The following is a 26,383-nucleotide window of genomic DNA, read 5'->3' on the forward strand; positions in this document are numbered from 1 at the left end:
TGACATTCTCCAATTCGCATGGCTGATTCGGGCCAGGTCCCCACATGAAATGGCTCTCGCGGCACTCTAGCGGATCGTCATTGGGGGGGGGGCCGGAGGGGGGGGCATTTGATGTTTGGCTGACTATCCCCTGATCATTAACCAAACTACTCCGTAAGTCAACCATCAAATTCGCCAACGACTTTCTCCATCATCCCTTTCAAGCCCGCGGGCCCCCTTCGTGAAAGAATACCCCCCGTCAGACTCAGACACAAGAAAACACGTGGACGCCCCTTCAAGTCTTTTCCTCCCCTGATCCATCAATTTGGCTTCCAGTTGGATGTAAGCGTGGCTGGAATACTCAAAGTTAGCACACATCTGAGCACTTTACGGAAACTGCGCGTTCGGCACGTCTGGAAAACATATCCCACAGTAATTCTAATCTCAGCCACTTTACGGAGTCTTTTAGTACGCTTTCGTTCCACTGCCTTAACGTATTGCGCGTCGTCCTACGGATACCTTCTCCAACTGGCGTAAGCCCGCGACCCATTCGTTTCCCAATACCCGAAACGAGAAAAAAAAAAAAAGGCTGCCACCCCTTGCCTTGACTTTCTACCTGAATCTTTTCTGGCACATTGAGACAGCTCGCATGCTTGTGTAAGAGGCAACACACGAGCATCTCATCATGGCGGGCTCAGACGAGTCTGCCACCACCACAACCACCACCACCAACAACCCCTCATCGACAACAGCCACCGCCGCCGCCGCTCCCGCTGCCGATTCGGAGGCAGCTGACCAGCTACCGAATGGCACTCGTGCACCAGATGCAACCGCAACTGCAACCGCGACTGCAACTGCACCTACGCTTACGCAAAAGCAAACTTCTGCTGCGGCCATGACGAGCGACATGCCCGAGGTGGACGACTTCGGCCTACCCATCAGACGATACGTGTCACCGCCGCCCGAGGAGACCGATCAGACGACCGACGCTCAATCTCAACCGAACGAATCCCAACCGAAGCCAGTCCACGATGGGCAGATTGCAGACGGAAGCAACGAGACAGCTCCTTCAACGGTGAAGAAGGAAGTGAACGGCAAAGACGGCGAGTCGGAAAGTGACGATGACGAATTCAAGGACGCTCAATCCGAGCAGCCGGCCACAGCCGTTGTCTCCGGGACGACCTCGAATACACCATCAACCCCTGTAACTTCAAATATGGACAAAGACGAGGCCAAGGACAAGATTGTGATAACTGGGACGGATGAAGAAAAGGCCAACGACCAGGATGTTACAGCAGTCGAAAAAGTCGAGCAAGAGCCCAAGGTCCAGGCCAAAGAGGTGGTCGTCGCCAAGACCAGTATGGAGAAACCATCAACAATAGAAGCTCCAACAACCACCAAGAACGAGAGCAAAGACAAGGGCGTTACAACAAACGGCGAAACCGGTCGCATCGAATCAAAGGAGTCACAAAGGACAACAGCAGAAGCCAAGCCCAGCGATCCCGAGCCGCAGCAGCCAGGATCACCTGCAAAGCTCGTCGACAAGGCAGACGAACCCGGGCCCAAGGTGGCAGAGCCTCCTTCTCCTAAAGCGCAGCACAAGAGGGACCAGAGCAATGCTAGCAACGTTGGCGTCTCGGAGTTCTCTCATCAACAACTGACGTCAGACAAAAAGGAGGACGATGACAATGATGACGGCGACTGGCAAACGATGCCCGCATTCGCCCCGTACGATATTTATGACGATGACAACAGACTTGTCGCAAAGGAGTTCAAGGAGGATGAAGTTGACGAAACCTACGGCTACGGTGGCCTCGGCGGTGCAGGAAAGGGATATACCCGCGTAATTATGGACGATGACGCCGAATCAGCAACGAGCATGGACGACAATACCCAATACCTCTTCAAAGAAGTGAATGGCACGAGTATCGGCGAAGACGATAGCGAGGCCCGTGATGCCGTCTCTCAGATGCAGGCGACTAAGGACCTGCTGACGGAAGGGCAGAGGATTGCCTACGTGGGGTTGACGAGACTAGAGGTTCACAATATGGTCAAGGAGGCCGAGAGCGTCGAACACACAAGGAGCGCAAAGAAGGACGTCACAATGTCGGCCGAAGCAACCAAGATGTGGGGTCAGAAGATGATGGTCCGTCTCTACACTCACATGGACATCAGCTCTGCCGAGCAAATCATGGTTGAACAACTCAGCGACCACGGCGTGGTGCCGTCGGACTTGACTCCGATATTGATGGCCAACGCCCGTGTCAAGAACCCCATGGCCGACGACGAAGACGAAACGCGCAGCTGTCTCTCCGTCACATCGCCGAGAGAATCCCGTAGCTCGCTTTCCGTAACCTCGCCGAGGAGTATGGGCCCCCCTTCACCCGCACTGTCCCAAAATGAGAAAGCAGCCGAGGCGCCACCGCCATACGAAGCGCACGAAGGAGAGGAGCTGCCCCCCGTCAAGACCCCGGCTCAAATGGTCACTTCTGACAAAATCGACATTGACCTGCGTTGGACGGTGCTCTGCGACTTGTTCCTTCTTTTGATTGCCGATTCGGTGTATGATTGCAGATCAAGAATTCTCTTGGAACGGGTCGGTAAGAGTCTTCAAATCGACTGGTTGGATGTCAGAAAGTTTGAGAAGAAGGTGACGGACGCGCTGGAGATGCAGCAGGCCGCAGAGCAGGAGAATTGGAACGAGGATGAGCATATGGAGCACCGAAGAAAACAAGCTCTCAAGAAGCGCTACATGATGATGGGGTTGGCTACCGTGGGTGGTGGTCTGGTCATTGGCCTCTCGGCGGGTCTCCTCGCTCCCGTCATTGGTGCTGGATTGGCTGCTGGCTTCACAACCATTGGAGTCACGGGCACTTCTACCTTTCTCGGAGGAGTCGGCGGAGCTGCCATCATTACTTCCAGTGCCGCGGCATCCGGTAGCGTTATCGGTGGCCGAGCGGCAAACAGGAGGACGGGAGCCGTCAAGACGTTCGAGTACCGGCCGCTGCACAATAACAAGCGAGTGCATCTCGTCGTTACGGTGGCCGGATGGATGACGGGTAAGGTGGATGACGTCCGTTTGCCATTCAGTACCGTGGATCCTATCATGGGCGACTTGTACTCCGTCTACTGGGAACCGGAGATGTTGAGGAGTATGGGTGACACCATCAACATCCTCGCTACAGAGGTTTGTCGCAGCCCCTTTAGATCCGTATATCAACTCCCACTAATATTTCCCAGGCCCTGACGCAAGGTCTCCAACAAGTCCTGGCAAGCACAATCTTGACCAGTTTGATGGCTGCCCTATCATTACCCGTCGTCTTGACGAAGCTGGCGTACCTGATTGACAACCCTTGGAGTGTATCGCAAGACAGGGCCTGGTCTGCAGGTCTCATTCTGGCGGACTCTTTAATCGACAGAAACCTGGGAACGCGCCCAATCACACTTGTTGGATATTCACTTGGTTCAAGAGTCATCTTCTCCTGCTTATTGGAGCTGGCGAGAAAGGGGGCTTATGGCCTGGTTCAGAACGTCTACCTGTTCGGCTCCCCCTTGATCATCAAGAAGGATGAATACCTCAGAGCCCGCACTGTTGTTCCAGGAAGGTTTGTCAACGGATACAGCAGCAATGACTGGATCCTCGCCTACCTATTCCGTCTGACTGGCGGTGGCCCTCGCAAGGTGGCTGGTCTGGCCCCTATTGAGGATCTACCATGGATCGAGAACTTTGATGTCACAGAATTTGTCAAGGGTCACATGGAGTACCGTAAGGCTATGCCGCGTCTCCTCCGAGAGTGCGGATGGCTCGTGGAGAGCGACGAATTCACCGAAATCGAAGACGCCGACCCCGATAATCACCAAGAGCGTCAGCGAGAGCTCATCAACGAGATTGAGGAAGCTCGCAAGGAGCTCGAGAGGGAGGGGCAGAAGAAGAAGAGTCGATTTTCCATCTTTGGACGAGGGAAGAAGGCAGACAAGGAAAAGTGGGAGATTTACGAAGACTCGGCAAAGGATGGAAGTAAGCCGAACCCGAGGACGGAAGATACGGAGGGTAACAACCACGGTGTACTGTTTGACGTGGAGGCGATCCGAGCCGAAGTCGCAAAGACCGCAACAACACAGGAGGAGCCCGAAGAGTTCCAAGTAAAGGAGCTCAAGTCTACACTTCCCCCCATGAGGCTCGACCTCAGCTCGTCAAACGGATCGCTCAACCCGCGAGACAGCCTGCGCGAGACGAAGAGCGCGTACGCGGTGCCGGGACGGGCCTCGTACGAGACGACGGGGTCCTACTCGTACACGCCCGAGAGGACGCCGACTTTCCAGGGAAGTCAGACGTTCCCGCCCACACAGAGGTCCGTGTCGCCGTACCACGCGGCGCCGTCCCCGCTCGAGGAGGAGGTGGAGATGACGTTTGACACTTCCTTTCACGATCCGCCGCCCGCGCCGCGCCCGCCGCCGAAAGACGACCCTGTCTCTTCTCCTCCCCCACCGCCGCCGTCACGGCCGGAGATGAAGTCGGCGCAAACGGTGCCTAATATGGGGGCGTCGAACCCCTGGGCGGACGTTGATGACGATGATGATTTTGGCAAAGAGAAGGAGATTGAGATGACTTTTGCATAATGTCGGCCGAAATCCAGATGAATGGAAAGCATGGGGCATGGCTTTTGGTGGCGTATGATTAATTTTTTGCAAGCGAAGTGGAACTTGCTTCGTACGAAAGTGGTGCAGTGGTCTCTATCACTCTCCCTCTCCCCCTCCCTCCCTGCTTGAGCAAGAGGTTTGCTTTTCCCCAGATTTGGGGGTTCACCTTTGAAAAAGCCGTGGTTACAGCTCACATGACAACAAAGCACGCTGTATTTGTTACACGACTGGGGCAGGAGATGGTGCTTGTTGGGTTTTCTTGGGTAGCGATTTTGGAAGGGGTTTTATTTTACGACTACTATAAAGCCCCCGTAGACCGTTCGAGTATATAATTTCCACCGTCTGCGAGGACGGTTGCAAAGTAATACAGGCAAAGAGAGGAAAATCACAATCTCTTTTCAATCTCAAGTCCTCTTGTGTTTACGTGATTGATGTTGATGATTGAGAAGAACAAGAAAATTAAATAAAATAAAAAAGGTGATACTTGGATGTTTGGCCTTGGCTGTGAACTGAAGCAGGGAAGCGGATCGTGGAAACGTCTTCCGTCTTCGGGACTTGGAAGATGAATCGTCCTATACCCGGAAGTCCTGCGAATCACAAAACTCGTCTCTTTGTTGGACTGTTGGTCCAGTCTCTCTGGATGGCCTCTCATAGTCATCCATGTATCAACCTGTATCACATGGGGTCTGTTGACAGGTGCTGTGCAAGCTGCAGGGGAAAACGGGCGCCAGAGTGACGGATACGGAATACAGAAGTGACCAAAATCACAGAGACTTTGGGCTACCGACCAACAGCTACCCATGCGCATCTCAACTCTTCCCCTGATGGTATTCTCAATCACAGTATCCGTGGTAATTAGCTCATCGACTCAGGCGCCCTGTCTCGTTCCCAATACAGGGGCACTCATATGCAAACATGGCGCCGACGAAACCAACAATGTGCAAAAAAAAAAAGGCCTTGACCAGGCGAGACGCTCGCTCGGGAAGTGGGCTATCGGTTTCTTTTTTTTCTTCTTCTTTTTTTGGTATTTTCTCACGACGCGCCCGTTGGAACTTGGGATTTTTTTTGTGTGTGGGCATGTTTCGGTGTCGTTGGATGTTGGCTTACATGCGCCGCTGGCATACGCGCACGCACGGGGGGAGCTTCGGGGACAGACAGGGGTGCATGGGGGGCTCGTTGAGCTGTTCGGCAGGCAGCAGAGAAGAGGGTGTGGACAATGCGACGTAGCGGGTGGGGGGGGATTCGGGAAGCCTTGGAGGGGAATTGGACTTTTGGGACATGGGATGGCATGGAGAGGAGAGTTTGGGGTGTCATCTCTCCATTTTGAGGTGCTGCTCACGAACTTTCGTTACAGACGAAGCGTACACTCGAAACCGGATGACATTTCTCGTTTGGAAATGGGATGGATCTTGACCACCAAACAGGCATCTCAACTAAGCCTCGGGGCTTGATTCTTGACAACAAAAGACCGTGCGGGGGATCGAAGTCAGACCGTCAGAGTGCGGATAGGAGAACGAGAGCTTGAAGAGGAAGCTGACATTATTGTAATGCAAAGGCCCAACGGCATACGTAGTCCCTTGTCACCACCCGCCGGTATGAGAGTGACGAGAGCCTGACCACGGCCATGGAGCAGAATAAATAAGAGACTGCCAATTGGGGACCCCGGCCGCGGGAGAAGGATTTGGTGTCGAGGATTGGAGGTGGTGCATCGCCCCGGTGAGCTTCCAAGACCTAATGCGCGTTGGGCAAAGCTCACATCAGCCGCAGCGAGACTAGCAGCGCAGCGTACGGTAGCGCTAGACCGTTAGGTTGGCGGGTTTCCATCAAACGGTAAGGGTCGTTGTCCGTCTTGTCCGTCTTTGGGTGGTGGGATGAGAGACGTTGTTGGTCTGCATGTCTGCAGGGGGGCGGCGGCGGCGGCGCCTCTTGTTTTTCGTTTCAATTAATAGCAACAGCACAAAGCCAACAGCTACGAAGTACTCCGTACTGTTGCCTGTGCCGCGTTCCATTGGATGGTGCTTATTTGCTGACCGGTGGGGCTGGGGCTGGGTTTTGGGTGGCTCCCCAAGGTTTAGCGTTGGAAGCGTGGCCCGCTTTTCTCCAGCCTTACCACGCACGACCTCTTTCTCTGTCTCTCATTCTCTCATTCTCTCCGTCTTTTCGTCTCCCGTCCTCTTCTCTTGCACTGATTACCTCGAATCTGGGAGATCTCAATCGCCATGTTGAGTAGAGACAGAAGGTAGTAAAACGATGCACCAATGTGACCGTTGCAAGTTGTCCAACAGCAGTCTGTGCTGTCCCTCTCCGTCTTGTGTTCTGGGGATGGCGTCACCACCATCGAGACAGGTTGGTGGCGGAGCAGACTGATGATTGCACTCAGCACTTGTTGTTGCTGCAGTGTAACAGCTCACTACTCCAATGTGCCGATCCTGGGAATTCATTGTGAGTGGGGTTCCCAATCGATACCGATACGGTAGGTAGGCTGATCTTCCCAAGGGAGAGAAGGGAGGTGAGAGATGAATGAGACGTTGGGCGGTTCTTTGGGATTCCCAACCCTGCGTCGAGGACTCGAGGTGCTTGTTGGACATACCCACCTGGTTGGAAGGCACTTTCAAGATACTGTCAAGACTTCCTCCGTATCATAGCACTCCGTATATTCTTTCCAACGAGGTCTGTGTTGGAAGACGAGGAAAGAACCATTGCACCTCATGGCCGTCTTCGTCTATGCTACTTACCTGCACTATGTAGACAGACTCGCTAAGACCAAACACTCGAACCTCAGCCTCAGCCAGCAACAAAGCTGCCTCGCGAGGGAATCTACAGCGCCTCACTTCAAATATCCAAGCATAGCAAGCAGCCCAACCATCAAAAAACGGACAGGCAACGAACGGCAGGTATTCATATTGTCAGTATGACCTTCGACCAGCCGCGGATCCTTCCTCCCTCATTTCTTTGAGCGGCGCTGTCTTGGCGCGTGGCTTATTGTAGTTGGCGTAGTGCAGATCCATCCCCCGAATCCCTGCATCTGCACCGGGAGACGACTATGTACTACCTAGACTGCAAAGGCGAAGGAACCGAAGCGAAGAAGCGAGAGAAAACTCGCGAACCCTGACAATAGACCAAAGCCGGACGTCCAACAACGCTTTCCTCTCGGTAACGCGCGCGCGCAAAAGCCCAAGCCCCTTCTTCTTGACCCTTCCCCCCCGGTCAGCAGCAGCAGCAAACCGGCCGGGACCTGACCAACGAAAGAAAGGTGCTCGTCTCGTTAATCCTGGTCATCCCCAAGGTTTGCTGTGCGTCGGCTCTGTCTGTCACTGTCCTACCAACTTGTCTCGTTTCTTCTCCCGTCTTACACGCCCACACGCCTTGGTGGCTTTCTTCTCGCTGGCTTTCCCACCTCTCTCAGCCTGGTCTCTCACTTTCTCCATTCCTGCTTACTTCGTTTCTCGAATTCTGTTCGCTTCTTACTTCACTTCATTTCATTTCGACATTTTGTGAGGCGACGGGATATTTACCTCGACGAGAAGGGTACTTAAGGAATCACAATCTGAGAGAAGTTTTGGACATTTTGGTCGACTCTGCAGAGAGAGTGGGCAGAAATCGACTCGAGGATAGTATACGATTAGGCACAGCCGACACCGACGGACTCGAGCAACACAATTACCGTTACAGACGCCACACGCACAGCATAGATATTATCGAGACGATCGAGAGACATCACGACATGTCATATCCAGCGCCTGTTCAGCTTAGCCGCGGTGACACCCACGAGAAGGTGCGCATTGTCATGAACAATGGCGGCGAAAACGGCAACGTCGCCTTCGAGGGCGAGGCTTCGGGTGGTATTGACTTCACTTCCAACTTTGGTGATTCGACAAGGTCAACCCCAAGCCCAGATCAGTGGATCACATTCGATAACAGTACCCTCACTCCACACCAGCAATACGTCCTCATCGTGTCAGAAAGTTCATCTCATGCCATCAAGTGGGAGCTTGCCAGCGGAGTTGAGCTCAGCAAGGCTCTTTGGATGGCAAAATGGAAGGACGGAATTACAATGATTTCGGAGGCGCCCAGCCAAGACGACCGCGGGGTGGAATCTTCAAAGCCTGGAGCAACATCAACAGCGGCAGCCCCCGGTGTCACACCCCCGGTGAAGCGTCAAGAATCTATTCCTATCACAAGTGAGTAACCTCCGCATTCAATTTCGGGAAGAAACATCCCAATCCCCCTGGCTTTGGTCTCGACTCCATCACAGCCAGCCACTAATAACTCATAAATAGTGGGTTTCACTGACAGTAGTCTCACCCTGCCTCTCGCCGATACCAAGTTTTCGGAAAAATACCTAAACGCTACCATGTACATTGAGCTTCAGTGGACATCGCCAGAGGGACCCGGCACGACGAAGACTGGTTTGTTTACCGTCACAAATGCAGCCTTTGGGACCGGACCCTACTGGGATGTAGTCGGCACACTCAGCGTGTCACGGAACAACAACGAGGCGATTTCAGGAAACGAAGAACTAACCAGCTCGACATCAACATCGTCAACGTCTGCCACCACCCAGGCAACAGCCACCCCTGCGACCTCTCTCGACCCGAATGCGTCACAATCAGCCATCGGCGGCGCTCCCAGCAGCAGCGGCAGCAGCGGTGGCAGTAGTGGAGGCCTTGCGCCTGGTGCCATCGCCGGCATCGTCATCGGCAGTGTTCTCGGGCTCGCCTTCATCGCGTTCCTGATATGGTTCTGCCTCCGCCGTCGTCGCCGCCGCGCTGACCATGTCTCGGACGGCGCATACGGCCCCGGCCACAACCCCCACGAGTACCTCGCCGACAAGGAGACTCACGCCCGGGTGACCGAGTCACCGCACTCGCCCTACACGGACGACGGACAGCACCAGCACTCCCAGCATCACCTCCAGCAGCAGACGCAACCCCAAGAACAGCATCACCTCTCGCGGGAACTGCATCAGGACGATCACAACGACGCCCTTGAGACCGCCGCCGCTGCCGCAGTACCTGCCTCGGCCATCAGCGCCACGGAAAACCACCAGCCTCCCTTTGCGCCATACAGCGAGGAGCACGCATCCATTGCCTCACGGTCGGTCGAGGACATGACCCGCAGCGGCGCCGGCGGTCCGCGCTCGTCGACGCCCAACGTCAACTCCAACGTTTCGCATCTGATTGAGGACGGCATGACGGAGGACGAGATCCGAAGGCTAGAGGAGGAGGAGATGGCGTTGGATGCGGCCATTGAGCAAGCCGGACCGCGTAGGAAGCCGTAGAGTGACTGGGGGGTTGGAACTCAGTGTCGTCAATACTTTTTTGTTTTCTATACTCGGCAATATATATCCAAATGTGCGTTGCCATTTCTTGTTGCATACTATTTCGGTTGAATAATACGAATTTGGGCCTTTTGGGCTTTGTGAGATTGCTAGGCCTGTTTTTTACTTCCATGGTTCGATCGTTCTGGCGAATGACTGCAAGATGACTTGTCAACCACTATTGCCACGCTCAGAGAGAGAAGAAGGGGTGGGGGGCCGAGTAGAGGCACTCGGTGTGGTTGTCGTTGCGATGTAGTTCTTGTGACAAAGTCCCTATCACAATTTTGTCAGAGAGTGTCTTTTCATCTTGCTGTCTTGAGGTAAGATTGAAGGTAAAGGCACACCTTCTCATCGCCGCTAAAAAGAAAAGAAAGAGACTAAAGATTGTTATCTTGTGGCATCATTGACACAAACTTGATGCTGTCACGTCAACAATTCCCGAGGCCATCATCTTCGCCTCTAGCTTCTTGCCCTCCCTCGGGGACTCTGGATGATAGAGTATGCTCTAACATCAACACCCATCTCATCACTTCGTAATGTTGCAAAAAGTAAAGCACTCTTTCTATGTAATTGTCTTTGCATTGTTGGTCGTGTTACTAACTAAGTACAGCTTGATAATCTCAAAATCTTCTTCTGTGGTTTTTTTTCTTTTAATGGGTGGAACAGGGCAAGCCAATCCTATATGACGACTTTTGAAAGCTATCAACCCTCCCGAAAGAGTCAAGAGCATGATCCAACTGAGTGCTGAATCCCAAACTCAACGAAGCGTTGCCCAAAGTCGTGTAGGCACAAGGTAAAAACCACCATCCAATTGGAGTTGATGCTTCTCCAAATAACAGTATTCCCAAACCAATTCTCTGCAAGCTTTGCTGTGGTAAAAAGCCACTCGGTTGCGTCCGAATGTGTCGGAAAGAGATCCTGTTGAGTGGCGATAGAGCCTTGCGTAGTGACGATGAATGGTCAAATGCCCTTTCTCTCATGTTCCGTAGCGAATCGCCTTGTTGCGAAAAGCTGGAAGAAAGGCAAACGAAGAAAAGTGAGATAAAAGCAAGAAAAGGGTGGTGGAATTAGCGGCGTTTGTCGAAAAGGGATAATGGCGTAAGGGGAAGTAACCGGCAAGAGAAAGATGCGTAAAAAGACAAGCGAAACAAAAGTTGGAGTATTCCACAGCAAGATTCTGCAATTCCGTTTGCAGGCAGAATGTTAGGTCGACAATATCGTTCCGTCGTCGCGTAGTCGCGATGCCGTCGTTAGCTGTGTTGCTGGGCGACGAGCTCGCAAACGATCCTCGATCGTGAGAGTTCAGACATGATGAAAGAATCAGTAAAAATAAGGTGGAAGCTGCTCTTGGCGACAAGTAGCTGCAAAAGAAGTCGGGCTCAGTACGCCATAGGAATATAGTCGTCGCAGCCGGGGATGAGCAGAGTGTGGACATCGCTGTCGGACATATCATCCGGAATCTCCATGACAATACCGATAGGAGGAAGCTTGGGCTCTTGAAGCGCGTCGCTGCTCGTAGTTGAGGACTCGAACGGGATTCCAGCATCGCGCGAAGCACCGTGCCCGGTTATTGTGTCTTGCTCCGTCATATGACCAGAGAAATTGTAGGAAGAGCGAGTGTTCAGGTTCTCATGGGTGTCAGAAGTACCAAAATTGAAGCCATGCCGCTTCTCTTTCGGTGAAGATGATTGGAAGCCCTGGTAATGTTGCTGATGAGCAGAAGCAGAGTTGCAATTGCTGTTGAAGAAGCCGTTCTCTTCCTTATATAGTCCACGGTCGTTTGACCGATATGAATTAAAGCCAAATCCTCCGAAGGAACCGTAGTCATCAGGATAGCCGCTTGAGGAATCAAAGTGATTACCTGCGCCGTCTGCATCGTAATCCATATTGGGGTACTGATCATGTGTATACCAGAAGGAACCGGCTTGTTTAGCAGATGGGCCGTGGTTCCGCTCAGTGCGACGAGCATCACGGCGGGATGTCCAGTCTTTGGCGTGATGGTTCTCGGGATTGTGGTGGCCATCAAAGTAGTCATGCTGTGAATTCCAGCCCGATGGGGCGATGGGACTGAACGGACATGGCTGGTTGTCACTGGAGACCTCGGTGGAGTTTGGTCTGAATCTGGCAGCAAAATCTTCCCATCCTGCCGCGCCTTCGTTGCCCCAAGAGTTGAAGCTATGGTCGTCGATGCTGCATAGGGGCACGTAGAGCCGTCCTGCAGTCCTGCCATCAGGATCTCTCAGTGGATCCTTGAGAGGAACGGCCTTGTTTCCATCGCGGAGATCATCCTGGTATTGTTCGTACTGGAATTGAGCATATGGTTTGTCACCCTCGGGATGCTCTCGCTGCCAGAAAGTCGGAGAAGTGCGGACCTCGACCCGTTCACTGAATCTGGCTCGCTTTGAATGTGAACAGGTTTCCGAGTCTAGAGACGGATCGGGGTCAAGACAATCATCGCTGGTCGTAACCTGCGCTGTCGTTTGAATCGGGGTGGCAGGTGCGGCTTTGACAGATGTGGGCCGGGTTGAGGCTCGTGGGCTGCAAGAGTTGGCAGGTTCGTCGTCTTCGGATCGTAGATTAGCTTCATTATCTGGAACATCTTCGACCGAAGGGGCTTGATGGCTGATGCTAGCCCTAAGGGCAGACTTTGTGTGATCCTCATTATGGCTTGTCGTAGAGCGTTGGGACTTGGGACGGACTTCCTCCTGAGGTACCACATTGCTTGCCCGAGCAGAACGGCGCTTTCTCAGTCGCTTTCGAACAGATTCCGATGGAGAAAGCTCGTCTGATTCGTTTCCAGCTTCGTAGCGCTCATTGGAGTCGTCGGTAATATCGTTCTTCGGCTTTCCCGTCTCGTGCTGGAACGACATGCGAAAATGACCGGCGTGTTTTGGGCTCTGCCCATCATGTTGCTCTTCGCCAAACTCGAGCGGTTCTGATTCCGTGCGACTTTCATCGGAGGACTGGGTATCATTAGTGTCTAGGGCTGTCAAGTGAAGCAAATGGTAACACCTACGATACCGAGCAAAGTCTCTGTTGGAATGACCGCCTTCTTGGACAGACGTTTCATGCAATGAGCACAAAAGTTCTTGATCAGTTTTTTGCTGGGCTTGATGGGATTTTCCTTATTGAAGTGAGACGAGCGGGCAAATCCACAGCCAAAGCAAAAGTTCCCATATGCCATCACCGTCTTTCCATCGCCACTGGTGAGATGCTTCTCGTGGCAAGGCTTACAGAAGTTGCGCCAGGCCGGGTCTCCATCTCGGAACTTACGGATCTTGTGTTGCTCGTCAGATCGGCGAATGCCACAGCCCAAGCAATAAAAACCATCGGTGTTGTCGTCAATATGAACTGCAATCTCGGACGCCTAGTCGCAAGATGTTTCGTTTCTGCCGCGCTTGGTGTCCCGTCTGGTATCCTGGCGATGATGATGCGACGCATGTTTTCCACGGCACGATCTTTCGTGGGTGACTACAGTCATGGTGCTATCCGAGGTCTCCGTCTCAAAATCTTGCCGGAGTACTGCAGGCTGTGCAAGAGAAGTCACTTCCTCCTGATAACCCGATTGCGATTCAGGAGTGAGCTGAAACCGGCTCTGGCTGAAAGCTGCCGACGCGCTCTCATACACGGAGGATGTGACAATCCCATCTCCTGACGAATCACAGCAGACAGATTGGCAGCGTTGTGAGGCCGAACAGACATCATAGTAGGTCGACTCGGACTGCGAAATCCCCTTGGAACGGCCAGAAGCGCGGCTGGACTTGATACGTCTTCGAGGAGGTGCTCCGACAGGGCGTATTTGGCGCTCGTACTGATCATCCAACGGCTGGTGGCGAGTCAGACGAGGGGTGTCGTTGCGTGCCGCTGCTTATAAACGTCAGTGTCACAGTGTTTTCGAATCAAATTATGGATGGAAATCTCGTACGGCGATACCAAGAGGAGTCTGTTCCTCCTCCCTTCGGAGCAAGAGGCCTCTCCTTGGGTGCCATGCTCGTAGAATTTCCCGTGGCTTCCAGTAGTGTCCGCAATATCCTGGGATGGGGCGTCTGTAAGCAAGTTGTAGGAAGTTGAGGTTTTCAAAGGAAAGCAATGGGTGCCACAGAAGGAGAAGTGTAGCGGAGGTGAGGAAGGTGCAACACCATGAAAACAACGCTAAGGGAGCTTCTTCCCCAGGACAAAAGTTTCAAGCACCACTCACGGAAGGAATCGAATTCAGGCCACAAGGCTTAGAGGAAAAGTGAAAGGTACGTACTCATCTGTCTTGCCGTGTATTCTCAGTACTACCTAGGTAACCTCTCCTGAGCACTGGAGTTTTCCTTCTACTTAGCATTTGTTACTATGAGAGTATCCCGACGTCGGCTCAAAGCTAGAGGTGAAGCCAGGGATGCTCGAAGATAATTTTGAGGCCTTCTTCACGCGCAGTGAAATACACACAAGAGGCTTGCTGGCTCAGCGGTGGCAACAAAAAAGGGGTTAACGAAGGAAATGGTAGTATTTTGGAGATCTCTAGCTTTGTAATCACCTGACTGGATGTATTAGAAATCTGCAGATCACGAGAGTTCCTCTTGAGGTAAGATGGCATATGCTCACATCGTACCTGCCTCACCTGCCCTAATTACTCAGAGTCCGGGCAACGTCAGCTCTAGGATTCAGAGATGCCTCAGTCGGTCGTTAGTTCTCTCAGGAACACATTGACAGTCATGGTAGCCTGCAAGAGTGCCAAATGAATCATGATCAAGTAGTGTACATTCGCCTAAGCGTGCTTTTTGTGTCTACATGTGGAATCTAGATCCACCTATCCCTGTCCCAATACAATGAAATTGAGAGGCACTCCCAAGGCAACATCCTCGGAGTGGCTTGTCACCCCCTTTACTTAGTCAACTCTGAGGACTCTAGGGCCGCGCTTCTTGATGGCCTTCTTCTTCTTCTGGCCTCTCTCGAAGGCTGCAGCGGCCTGGTGGTCACGGCCAACGTTATCAAGATCCTTGACCTTGTAGATGCGAATGATCCAGTTCTCACTGGTGAAAGCCTCCTCAACGGTGTCAAGCTTGGGGCCAACATCCGGGAGACGAACGCCACGGACGCGGTCCTGGGCCTGACCAGCGGGGAACAGCGAGTTGTAGTTATAGTAAGACATCTTATACCTACGAAATTGTTAGCAGGATCTCAAACTCAAGGATGATCTGTTACTTACATCAAGCTGTTCTTCATGGTGTCGGTCGCTTGATCGTCGACTCTGTACTCTCCACGGGGAGTGAAGAACTTGCGCTCCTGGACCTCTTCAGGCCAGATACCTTCAGCAATGCGGACCATCCACAAGAACTTGTTGATGTCGTCACCGGAGTATCCCAGCAGACCACCAAACACCACCAGGACGTAGTCAACTTCGTGCTGGCGCATGATGGGGTAGCTGACTTCCTCACGAGAGCTCATCGCCTTGCCAACAGTGGCAATGTGAGTGTTGTTCCATGTGTTGTTGTCGACGAGAGTGGGACGGTCAGCCATGCCACCAATCTGGTAGCCGTAGTCCCACCAAGACATGATCTTGGCGTCCTCCTTGGTGTTCTGACGCAGCCACTGGTAAGCCTCGCGATAATCATCAATAATGTGCTGGCTTCCATCGGGCAGTCGACTCGCAAGGACGACAGAGGGCGAAGAGTAGGCATTCGAGGTGACCCAGGTGCAGTGAAGCACGAAGAGGAGCAAGAAGATGGACATGCCACCAACAACGACGGCCTTGGAAAGGAAGGTGTAGATACCAACGACCGGCTTGCTGGTCGACTTAAGTCCACTCTGCTTGGCCGCCTTCTTGGGGGCTCCCTCGACGGCCTCATCGGTCTTGAAGTCCTCAGGGTTGGGGGACTTAGCGACCATGTAAGTGTCGAGGATTTGAGATGCCGCCATAGCCGCAGCAACGCACACGATAGGAGTGAGAGTGAGCATCAAACGCACCATGACACCAGCGAAGTAGGTGCCAAAGAGGGCGTAAACAACGACGAAAACGTGCTCATCCCGGAGGTTCTGGAAGCAAAGGTAGACTCCAGCGGGGAAGAGCCAGACAAGCATGTTGAGGTCGAAGAAGAAAGCAGGCCAGGCGGTAGGCTGGTGCTCAGAGACTGATGCAATGATGGGAATATGGATCTTGGCGTAGCCGGTATCCCAGAGAGAGTAGAAACGACCACCCCAGGGGGCGATGTATCCGAACGATGTCAGGGCCACCAAGCCAGCGAGAGCAAGACCGAATGTCGCAGCCAAGAAGGTGTAGACGAAGGTCTGGAACTGGCGACTGGGAATAGCTCCTCTAACATAGTCGATGAAGGCAACGAGCTGCAGGAAGCCAAAGACACCTAGCGCGTGTTAGTTCATACCAATACAAAGCTCTCACGTCTTCACTCACCGAGAGCGGGCATGTGCTCGCTGGTCTTGACAGGCAGGAAGCCGACGAAGGGAATCTGCATGCTAGCCAATGTACCCAGAGCGTACCAAGTGGTGTAGCTGACGTAGAGACGGGCACTGTATCTACCCATGAGGATCAAGGTCAAAGCATGCAGAGGAAGCATGTTGGTGATGAAGGCATAGCCACCCCATGAGGCGACCATGTAACCGTAGAAGAGGGCGCAAAGAGCACCCCAGAGCATGGAGCCTAGCTTCAATGCCTTGATCCACAAGTAAAAGGTGAAGACAAGAAGGAAAATGGCGATGGCCTCGTTGTCGTAACTGCCGGCAACTGATCGGGAGATGTAACCAGGGGAGATACCCATGAAGACGGCCGCAAGCAGACCAGCTGAGGGCGAAGTGGTCATCTCATTGGTAAGGAGGTAGGCGGCATATGCGGTAAGGCCGGAGAAAGCTGGCGCCAGAAGAACGCAGATGTTGCGGATATCGACGGGAACCGTAAGAGCTCGAAGTGCGTGGTAGATGGCGCCGCTGGTCACCATGAGACCAGGGTAAAGTGTTCCTCCAGTAACCCGACCGAGAGGATGCCATGTCCGATCATCGAACCAGTCCCAGAACTTGGTGAATCCGTTGGCCACAAGGTACTTGGTTGCTCTGAAGTTGAACCAGGGGTCGACTGGTAGATTATTAGTTTCGGGTAAGGAGGAAAGGACGTAGAATGGGAAGAGACCAACATTCGTGAATGATACTTTCGAAGCCTGTACAAGTTGGATTAGCATGCTTTCTTTGCGGTGAGGAGGATCGCGATGAACGCCTTCCGATCCAACCATCAATTGGTGCTGGTGATGGTAGGAAGGAGACCCTTAGCAACGTGTCGAGGGGCACTTACGAATGACAGAGAAAAGACGACTAGCGACAGCGGCAGCTGCGATCAGAGACAAGATGGTGACTCTGAGGACAGTTCGTGTGTTCTCTTTGCTGCCTCCGGAGAGGGGTCCAAGAGATTGGGCCGTCATTGTGGCCGCGTTTGGTGTAGAAAGGCAGTGGCCGTGTAGGTTGAAGGTTGCGAAATGGAGCTGGCGACGACGACCTTCTGTCTCACAGCAAGGTATCCGAGAAGGACAGCTTGGAGCTTATGCACCTGAATCGGTGGTGCAGGGGCAGCGTGCACGGTCCATGGAGAGCCGACCTGTTCAGTGGTGTGTCCCGTTGACAGCAGCCAAGTCGTGGCTTCCGCGTAAGTCTGGAAAAGGTGGAGTCACGTGCATCGGACAAAGATTGTCCCGGGCTAAGGGATCCCGTTCCGCCCGGGGTGGCCGGGCCAGTGCCGGGTCCCGGCCTTGAGTAAGGCAGATACAGATTGCTTGTCTGATTCGTACAGTGAGAGACTCAGCATGTGTCATGGGCAATGATTGCACTTGGCCCATCTTCGCAGCTTCGACGTATTCCGTGTAGGTCTAAAGTTGATCAATGGTCATCCTGCCCCGGGAGAGATGATTGCACATCAGACGAGCCATCCGACCTGTGTCAGCAGCGAAAGTCTCCAACTGGCTGCCCGCCCTCTATTACCTTCTAAGATGAGAGGAAGCCGCGGAATCTTGATGGTTAGGACTGTTTCGGCCATCGTGCAGCTACAACTACCGTGGACCAGTCTCCCAGAATCAATTGCGGCACTGTCAGGGAATGCAGCATTCAACTGCATTGCAGACCACATTGGAACCATGTGTTAATTATCAAGGCTTGTAGATCCCGCTCAGGTTCGCAGAGTGGGGAGGTGATGCGCAAGAAAATAAGTAATTGATGGAATCCAATGGCTCGTTCCTTGGAATTGTCATCTAGTTGAGCATATTGTACACATGTACATCCGGTAAACAGACGTAAGGAAATGTCTATGCGGTGACATCGGTCGTGGTGCCTACCATGCACCTACTGCTGCCGAAAGACCAGATTATTCGTCCCTTGTTAAGACTCTTCGTGTTCTCCGCGAGCAGGCGTATCCCCAATCCTGACCCTGTCTATCCGTTGTGCAAGCCGTCCCCTCCCCCACTCGTTATCCAGTCTACGGGTTCTGCTTCACCAGGTTGTTGAAGTAGGCCTCAAGGTCAAACTTGGGGTCCATTGGGTCGACGTTGGCTGTGGCTGATGTCAGTCTTCATGTGATCTACGGGAGCCGCCGACAAGGGCGAGAAGTGACGGGCGTGAATCGCGACGTCCAAAAATCCGCCACGTCTTATCGAGGGAGGAACGCACCTCCAGCATCAGCAGCCGCCGTCGCGACGGGCTGGCTCTTCTTTGCAAACTCGGCCTTGGCTTGGTCGATCAACTTCTGCTTGCGCTCGTACTCCTTCGTGGCAGCGGCAGCCTTCTGGCTTGCTGTGATCGATCGCTGATGTGTGAAGCCGTAGAACACACCCAGGCCGAGGGCCGTGTATCTCAGCACCTATAAAATCCATCAATCAGCCGGGCTGTTCATAATCTCGAAAGCGCAAGCTCGATGCTCATGGTCGATTGGCGTGGCGATGGAGGGTCGTCGGCTTAGGGAGACAAGGTGGCTGGGTGCTCCGCAGGATGCGGAAGAGGGCGAAGGACACGACGTACGTTAACTCCTGAGGAGGAAGACATTGTGGACAATTGCCTGGATTGCGCGACTGCTTTCGAGAGGGAGCGAACGATGGAAAGGACAGTGCGCGGGTTGACAATGGCTGCCAATTGACCCTTTCGGAGCTCTGTCGAGGGAATTACGTTAGGGGACGCAGGGTGTGAGGTTTTCCAGGTTGAAAATATGCTCGGGAAAACTCGCAGATTTTCCAGTAGTTGGCAGTCAAGTCACTCCCGGGCGTCTGGAGCTCGGACGGGAACACCATCCCAGCACCACTTGCCCGCGCCCAGCGCCCGTCGCCATGCTGACTGGGCTGGAAGCTTGCACCAAGCCGCTGTGCCGCAGAGGCCTTCCTTACCTCAGCGACCGAATGCCGCTACGGACGACGCAATTTTGCCGACCCTTTGCCGATCTGGCACAATCACGTGCGTCACTTGCCTTGCAAGGTTAGTTAGGAACTCGGTGGAAATGTCCACCAAGCTATCAGGCAAATGGGGACCGGGAGGTCAACTTTAATGCAGGGGCCACCGAGGTATCTTTCTGCAGCATTTTAGCTGAAGTTGTACCTGAATCCAAACAGGGGTCCCTCTGGAATCGCGACGGGACAACGCGCATGGAAAGGGAATCCCCATCAAACCAAACGTCGCTGCCGTTGCCAAACGCTGTCACAGGTATCCGACATCGTCAACAAAAAGCCGGCTCCTCCTCGACTTTCTACACCCGGCACTCCGACTCACTTGCGATCCTTCGACCCTACCTACCTGATTTTGCAACATTAGTGCCTATCTGCCCCGCGATAATCCACCCACACAGTCGGCCAGTCCCGCGATGGGATTAAGGAGAAGACAAAATGCAACAGCGAAGAGATGAAATCCTCGCAAAGAAGGCTAAGCTCGCGGAGCTGAAGCGACAGAGAGAGCTTCGTGCAACTCAGACAACAGCAAGCCGGCAAAGTGCAGGAAGCCCAGGCGACGTGAGATGAACCGGTCCCTTTACCGGCACAGTCTGCTGATGTGTTGTATAGCTGGTCTCCCCCATCCCAGGCCGAGCCGAGAACCGCCGCGACATCGAAAGCTTGATCAATAGCTTGGTGGGAGAAAGTCGACCTGGATCCACGACCGGAGGAGCTGCGTCACCGGCACGTAGGGGTAGCCGGCCCAACAGCGTCCTAAGCGCAGGAGAGTTGAGTACTGCCACATCGGAATTCGCAACCCCCGCCAATGGCCAGCCGACTCCGGCTCCAGCTCCTGTAGCAACACCCGTACAGCTGAGTCTGACGACGGCACCACTCACGACTATTTACGAAGTCCCTCCATCTCCTGTCAAGGAAGTGCATTCATACAGTAAGGGAGTGCAAACGGCCGAAGCATGGACCTCGCCAACCCGACCCAGAGCCCAATCGCTCTCCGACAACGAAGACATCCCTCCCATCACATCGACGCCCAGCAAGAGGCTGAGTCGAAGACAGCGGGATCGCGAAGAAGAGCTGCGACAGGACATCCGAAAGGAGGTGGAAGAGGAGCTTAAGGCCTCGCTGGATCTGCTCAAGGATGGTGTGATTCCGAGCGACGCGCCGGCGAAGGCGAATTATCCCATGCGCAAGCTTACCTCCGAGGAGCTGGAGGCCGTTACTGGTGCCCCCGACTTTTCTGAGTTCCTAGAGAAATCCACGAAAGTAATCGAGAGAGCTCTTGACCAGGAGTACGATATCCTCACGGACTACGCCCTCCAAGGCCAGGACGTTGATGACGATGACGATGACAGCGGCAACGTTGGTGGCAAGGGTCGGCGGAGAGTCAAAGAGGTCGCTCAGTTTTTCGATGAGAGATGGTCGAAGAAACGCATGATCAGCAGTATCGACTTTTCACATCATCATTCGGAGCTAATGCTGGCATCGTATACCAAAAATCCAACTGCACCACACGAGCCGGACGGTCTGGTCCAAGTCTGGAGCTTGGCTCTGCGTGACAGGCCAGAGTATGTTTTCCATGCACAGTCCGATGTTCTCACAGCGAAATTCTCCCCTTACCACCAAAACCTCATTATCGGCGGCACTTACAGCGGTCAAGTACTGCTGTGGGACATGAGAGCAAAATCGGCACCCGTCCAGAAGACGCCACTTACAGGATACGGACACACACATCCCATCTATTCTGTAGATATCGTGGGTACTCAAAACGCTAATAACATCATTTCAACCTCGACGGACGGTGTGGTCTGCGGTTGGAGCATGGACGTCTTCGCCCAGCCGCAAGAACTGTTGGAGCTCAAGGCGCCGCCTGGATACAAGTTGGACGACATTAGCCCGACCTGCCTCGCGTTCCCCCAAACGGATCCTACGTTTTTCCTCGTTGGCAGTGAGGAGGGCACTATTTTCCCCTGCCACAGATACGATCGAGCCGGCGCAAAGGCTGGAGTTGATGCCCGTGTCAGCTACAAGGGACACACGGCGCCGGTCATGTCGGTGGACTTCCATCCTGCGCGCGGCCCGGTGGATCTCGGTGACTTGGTTCTTTCATCGTCTCTTGACTGGAGTGTCAGATTGTGGAAGGTTCGCGCACCTGCAGCGACATCAACTGCAGGTGTTGAGCCGACGGTCTCACCACTCATTGACTTTGTACGAGAAGACGTAGTTTATGATGCACAATGGTCGCCGATCAAGCCCAGCGTGTTTGCCCTCGTTGACGGTGCAGGCTGGCTCGAGCTGTGGGACATCACAGTGGAGACCGAGGAGCCTGTGGCAAGAATTTCCCCGAGCTCTCGCAAGGATGGTAGAACGATGCTTGCCAAGAGCTTGAACAAGGTTGTGTGGGAGCCTTCTGAGGGCAAGCGTCTGGCTACGGGAGGTATCGACGGAGTATTGACCGTGTTCGAGGTGGCCTCTGGCTTGGGCGGAAGAGACGACCTCAAGGCGGAGGAGTGGACAAATGTGAAGAAGCTGGTCAATAGGGTTGAGGCTCACGGGTTGAACGGAGCGATGGTGTAGAAGCCAACTTCTTTTCGTGTACCTTCTGGGGTGAGAGCCACTATATTCGATTTGTTGGTAAAAGGCGCGTTGCTGTATACCCTGATACCGTGTTATTGTTGAGCCTAAAAATTTACTTCTTGAAGACCTCATCCGCTGCGCCGTTCATCATGAATCCGCTGTGATACTTGCTATGCGCAAAGAGCCATTAGTTTGAGGTATCCGTCAAGCAAGTGGAAACCGGAAGCATCCACCGCCTCGGTTGGCCGCCTGGGAATTGAGGATCGTTAGCTTAGTCATCGGGTACATAAATGTCTTCGCCCAGACACGAACTTTTTTCTACACTCCATCCATCTCACCGAAGTCCAACGATTTTTTCTTTGCAACGCCGACAGGTTCGGGCTACAAAGGGTAAGTTATACAGTTATTTTCTTTTCACTTTTGACACCAACGGCACGATGATGATCAAAAAAGAATTCTGCAATTCTGAAGACCTCCGGGTCGTTCTGTGGATAAAATCTTCGCCCTACTTAGCAACACTGAGCCTGCTTCTCGAAGCTTTCTTCATTCAATACTTCTAGTCTACGTTTCCAGAAACGGTCAAGCTGACAATTGGACAAAAGATATGACTAGATTTCTTGATATCTTCTTCTACACGCTACGCAAATGTCTTAGGTGTTGACGGGAGCACCATCGGGGTAGCGGCCACCCGCGACCTCGAACTTTGCCAGCGTCGCGCCAATCTCTGCCATTTCCGCCTCGGTAAGTTCCACCAGCTTTGCATTCTCCGTGACCCTCGCCGCTGTCGTCGCACCCGGAATGGGAATGATCTCGGGCATGTCAGGCCTCTTTGAAAGCGCAACGATCCAGCCGATGGCGAGCTGGGCCGGCGTGACGCCCTTCTTCTTTGCCAGCTCCTCGACCTGCTCGACGAGCTTGATGTTGATACCAAACGTGTCGGGCTGGAAGCGGGGCATGTGCCGCCTCATGTCGCCCTGCGGGATATCGTCGAGCGTCTTGACCTCGCCCGTGAGCATGCCGCGGCCGATGGGCGAGTAGGCGATGAGGGGGATGCCGTACTGCGCGCACGCGGCGGCGACGCCGTTGGTCAAGGGTTCGGTCGAGAATAAGCTGAGCTCGACCTCGACGCCGACAATCTTGGCGACTTTGACGGCCTCGTGTATGGATGCGGCCGAGACCTCGGAGAGTGTGATACCGCCGACTTTCCCCGTGTCAATGTACTCCTTTTGAATGACCCCAAATGTGACCTCGAGGGGCGTGTTCTTGTCGCGCCGCGCGCACTCGAAGATGTCGACCTTTTTGCGGCCCCCGAGCTGGGAGAGGATCTTGTCGAGGGAGCGGCGGACGCCCTCGGGCGAGCCGTCGGGTTTCAGCTGCGGGAGGATGAGACCACCCTTCATGCTCAGGACGACCTTGTCGGCGTCCTCGGGGTACTTTGTGAAGTAGCGCTCGAGGAGGGTGCTGCTGTTGTACTCTGGGGTTCCGTAGAATTCTCCGCCGTTCCAAAAGTTGTTGCCGTTTGCGAGGGCGGTGCGCATGGCTTCGAAGGCCTGCTCTTCTGAGCAGGGCTGGGGCCGCCATGTGAGGCCCATGAGGCCGTAGCCGATCTGGCCGACGTCTTGTCCGTTGAGCTGAGGCATCGTTTTTGAGGGCTTTTGGCGATGTTGTGAAAATGTAAAGAAATATCGCTGGTGCTGAATAATTCTTGAGACTTGAGACTTCAGACTTGAGCTGCGGGGTATTGGTGCCGTTATCGAGCTATCGAGCTGTAGTGGATATCGAGACTCGAGAATGGTGTCCAGCAAACCTAAGCTCAGGACTCGTAGGTGGGTGTCTACCGTTTATATGATGGCATCGAAGGCTTCGAGATGATATCACCAATGTCACTGGAAAAGAGGAGACGGGAGCTAAGAGTTACCTTCTACCTATCCCCATGTGCAAAGTACGGTTTACCGCTTTCACGTAGCGGTCCTACCTTCAATGACGAATACGCGGAGATACTTTACACCCCCACCATAGCACCATATGGAAGCTTGACATCCACGGAGTAGTGGTGTGGGGGTGGTTTGCGCAGGTACCTTACACTGGACGACGTGCCTCTCAACTCTGCCTTGGCACGCTGTCATTCGCTGGACGGGGTTAAGAAGTCACGGATTTAGCATCTACCACAACCCTCGATTCCCGATCGGTCGGAAATGTGCCAAATTCGCTGCTTCTTGGAACCGTGGGCTGGACTTAAGCCGCTTACATTATCAAACTTGAACGTAACCCCAGTCCGATCGACCAGTCAGTATTAGTGTAAGCATGCGCCGCTGGAGATTACGGCCCATCTCATGCTGTCAGATGCTTATATTCCTTCCCGCGCGGTGATCGTAGGGCCACTTTGCCGATTTGTTTTATGCCGAAAGGATGACACACTGGACGGTGCATTGCAGCGTAACGGACATTCCGCAAGTCCGGCTTCAATATGAAGCGTCGGAAAACTCATCCGCGAGTCCATTTCCTAACACCGGTGACTCTGGGCCATTCATGCACTGGAAACAGGTCAGACACCGGGCTTGACAAGCTTACAAACAAGCCTACCAACGGCCTCTGGCATTTCCAATATGGGAATTGCGCCGTCGACAGCCGGCGTTTTGAAAGGAGTGATCTACGGAGCCTGACGTATTACCTGCCAAAAGTTGGCTTTCGAAAGAGAAGAATATTATATGGCGTTGCACTGACCGAGTGGTTCATCAATGGGTCTAATTCCTGACCAAGTCTATCAAAAAAAGAGACAGGTACACACTTAGGATACGTTGACCTAGCTAGGATTAAATATCAACAAGCTTTTCAACGACTTCGTCAACCTGCTGAACCTCCATCGTCCGACTCTGCAGCCTACCTAAGCTCAACTTCTTCTTACTGCCGACAGCAACAACAGACGACGACTTCATCCTCGCCCGCGCCCCCTCAACCCCAAACGGCACGCCTCGAAGTTCCCTCGCCATCCTCCTCTCCGCCTTCCCCGGCTTCACCTTAGCAACCTTCTTTGAGGTCTCAAGAGCCATCATCGGCGGCGGAGCAGTGTTCACGCCACCCAGCATCGTCGGAAAGGGGCTGCTGCTGCTGCCGCTGCTGCTCTTCTTCAACCTGGTGGCAGGAACGGTGGCAATAGCAAAGATGCGCGGGTCAATGGTCCCCTCGGCAGGCAAGCCGGCCTGCTTACGCCACCAGGACGGCAGCTCCGTCAGGTTGACGTCCGCGAGCCCTTCGAGCGTCAGGGGCATCTGGTGCGTGTAGCGGCACTCGGCGCCCCAGCTGCATTGGCCTGTCTGGCACCAGTGCCGGCAGAGGCTGCCGTCTGGACGGACGACCTTCTGCTTTCCTGCGGCGAGCTTGGGAGGGGTAGGCTTTGGGACTCCGGCGGCGGTGGTGCTGGTGCTACCGTTGCTGGTGTGAGACGACGACGCCGCCGCTGCCGTCGTCTTCGGGGCCTGGGCGGGATGGTGGTGGTGGTTGCGGGTGGCGGCGTGCTTTTGGGCGTGGCCGAGTTCGAGCATGCGCTCCGCGATCTCGGCATCTGATTTCTCCTTGATGACAACCGAGGTCGGGGCCTGGACTCGTCGGAAAGGTGTCCGATTGTCTCTGGAGCCGGAAGAGGACTTAGACGAGGTGTCTGGCGCGGAGAGCTCGGCGGAGGAGAAGTCGTCTGTCGAGACCGAGTCCGTGTCGTCTTCGGCCCAGTCGAGAACCCGGGGCGGAGGAGAAGGGGCGAGGAGAGGGGCTTTGGCGGACAATGTTCTGGGGGTCGACTGTGAGATAGCTGACTTTGAAGCTACAGGGACTCCAGTGCGCTTGGCCATATGAGACTGGTTGCCATTTCCTTGGCCAATCTTTGCAAGGTCAGACCCAGACCGCTGAGATTCGAGAAGACAACCAGCATCCAGGATCACAGGACGTTCTCCCGCGGGACGATCATGCGCTGGAGACACGAACTGTAGCTGAAAGTGGCCTTGCGGCTTCGCGAATGTGCCCAGGTTCGACATGCCGGTGGTGTCGTTGATGGTCAGCGTCCGCGACAGGCCGACGATGGTTACATAGTCCGGGAGCAGGTCGACTGGTATGACGGGTACGATGGCCCCGGGGTTGCCTTCGCGGATTATGAAGTGCGTTGGTCGTATCTGAGGGCCATCGTCTGCTTGCGGGCTGTGAATCGAGTGAGATAGACCCTTCTTGGTGTCGCCAGGGGCCGTCTTGAAGGTAGTGAGATTCGTGACTTTGGGCGGCATGGTTGGGTATGTACTAATCTGAAGACGTCTAACGGGGTTCAATCTGGGGAACGGGAACATGAGGCTGTTTAAGATCAAGAGGAGGCGAGACCATGAAGTCCATATTTCTGTTGGCAGCTCTAGCTTGTCTCATTGCAGTCTTTCTGTTTGTTGCAATCTTCTGCTCGGCAGCATGCGTATATGCCCATGTC

At 53.9% G+C, this 26,383-nt stretch overlaps 9 protein-coding genes across 9 annotated transcripts; 4 read left to right on the forward strand and 5 right to left on the reverse strand.

Annotated features, from left to right (window-relative positions):
• The first annotated feature begins 511 nt into the window (after positions 1 to 511).
• Positions 512 to 5,018, forward strand: BDP55DRAFT_67105 (uncharacterized protein). Its single transcript, XM_060575429.1, has 2 exons — positions 512 to 3,166; positions 3,220 to 5,018. Exons 1-2 carry the CDS (start codon positions 665 to 667, stop codon positions 4,597 to 4,599), a joined length of 3,882 nt encoding a protein of 1,293 aa, XP_060432049.1. The 5' UTR covers positions 512 to 664; the 3' UTR covers positions 4,600 to 5,018.
• Position 5,019: 1 nt separating this feature from the next.
• Positions 5,020 to 6,281, forward strand: BDP55DRAFT_67106 (uncharacterized protein). The gene has a single exon (XM_060575432.1). It carries the CDS (start codon positions 5,421 to 5,423, stop codon positions 6,069 to 6,071), a length of 651 nt encoding a protein of 216 aa, XP_060432050.1. The 5' UTR covers positions 5,020 to 5,420; the 3' UTR covers positions 6,072 to 6,281.
• A 2,063-nt stretch (positions 6,282 to 8,344) lies between these two features.
• Positions 8,345 to 9,901, forward strand: BDP55DRAFT_629947 (uncharacterized protein; the record flags this gene model as incomplete). The annotated part of the gene is made up of 2 exons (XM_060572090.1): positions 8,345 to 8,801; positions 8,901 to 9,901. The coding sequence occupies 2 exons, from the start codon at positions 8,345 to 8,347 to the stop codon at positions 9,899 to 9,901; spliced, it is 1,458 nt and encodes a 485-aa protein (XP_060432051.1).
• A 1,418-nt stretch (positions 9,902 to 11,319) lies between these two features.
• BDP55DRAFT_726721 (uncharacterized protein) lies at positions 11,320 to 13,010 on the reverse strand (the record flags this gene model as incomplete). The annotated part of the gene is made up of 2 exons (XM_060579185.1): positions 11,320 to 12,903; positions 12,957 to 13,010. 2 exons carry the CDS (start codon positions 13,008 to 13,010, stop codon positions 11,320 to 11,322), a joined length of 1,638 nt encoding a protein of 545 aa, XP_060432052.1.
• A 1,407-nt stretch (positions 13,011 to 14,417) lies between these two features.
• BDP55DRAFT_578870 (oligosaccharyl transferase STT3 subunit) lies at positions 14,418 to 17,538 on the reverse strand. The gene is made up of 5 exons (XM_060570802.1): positions 17,226 to 17,538; positions 17,071 to 17,094; positions 16,338 to 17,012; positions 15,135 to 16,287; positions 14,418 to 15,084 (listed from the first exon to the last, which is right to left on the reverse strand). Exons 1-5 carry the CDS (start codon positions 17,350 to 17,352, stop codon positions 14,814 to 14,816), a joined length of 2,250 nt encoding a protein of 749 aa, XP_060432053.1. The 5' UTR covers positions 17,353 to 17,538; the 3' UTR covers positions 14,418 to 14,813.
• A 597-nt stretch (positions 17,539 to 18,135) lies between these two features.
• BDP55DRAFT_657759 (ATP synthase subunit E) lies at positions 18,136 to 19,207 on the reverse strand. Its single transcript, XM_060574427.1, has 3 exons — positions 18,935 to 19,207; positions 18,587 to 18,776; positions 18,136 to 18,469 (listed from the first exon to the last, which is right to left on the reverse strand). Exons 1-3 carry the CDS (start codon positions 18,956 to 18,958, stop codon positions 18,396 to 18,398), a joined length of 288 nt encoding a protein of 95 aa, XP_060432054.1. The 5' UTR covers positions 18,959 to 19,207; the 3' UTR covers positions 18,136 to 18,395.
• Positions 19,208 to 19,435: 228 nt separating this feature from the next.
• BDP55DRAFT_606819 (WD domain-containing protein) lies at positions 19,436 to 22,134 on the forward strand. The gene is made up of 2 exons (XM_060571121.1): positions 19,436 to 19,908; positions 19,960 to 22,134. Exons 1-2 carry the CDS (start codon positions 19,786 to 19,788, stop codon positions 21,919 to 21,921), a joined length of 2,085 nt encoding a protein of 694 aa, XP_060432055.1. The 5' UTR covers positions 19,436 to 19,785; the 3' UTR covers positions 21,922 to 22,134.
• Positions 22,135 to 22,252: 118 nt separating this feature from the next.
• BDP55DRAFT_657764 (aldo/keto reductase) lies at positions 22,253 to 23,963 on the reverse strand. Its single transcript, XM_060574428.1, has 2 exons — positions 22,524 to 23,963; positions 22,253 to 22,311 (listed from the first exon to the last, which is right to left on the reverse strand). Exon 1 carries the CDS (start codon positions 23,559 to 23,561, stop codon positions 22,572 to 22,574), a length of 990 nt encoding a protein of 329 aa, XP_060432056.1. The 5' UTR covers positions 23,562 to 23,963; the 3' UTR covers positions 22,253 to 22,311; positions 22,524 to 22,571.
• Positions 23,964 to 24,734: 771 nt separating this feature from the next.
• Positions 24,735 to 26,325, reverse strand: BDP55DRAFT_692450 (uncharacterized protein; the record flags this gene model as incomplete). Its single annotated transcript, XM_060577116.1, has 2 exons — positions 24,735 to 26,156; positions 26,284 to 26,325. 2 exons carry the CDS (start codon positions 26,323 to 26,325, stop codon positions 24,735 to 24,737), a joined length of 1,464 nt encoding a protein of 487 aa, XP_060432057.1.
• Between the last annotated feature and the right edge of the window lie 58 nt (positions 26,326 to 26,383).

Source organism: Colletotrichum godetiae (assembly GCF_030913485.1).
Source record: "Colletotrichum godetiae strain CBS 193.32 chromosome Unknown BDP55scaffold_12, whole genome shotgun sequence".
Taxonomy (NCBI): Eukaryota; Fungi; Ascomycota; class Sordariomycetes; order Glomerellales; family Glomerellaceae; genus Colletotrichum; species Colletotrichum godetiae.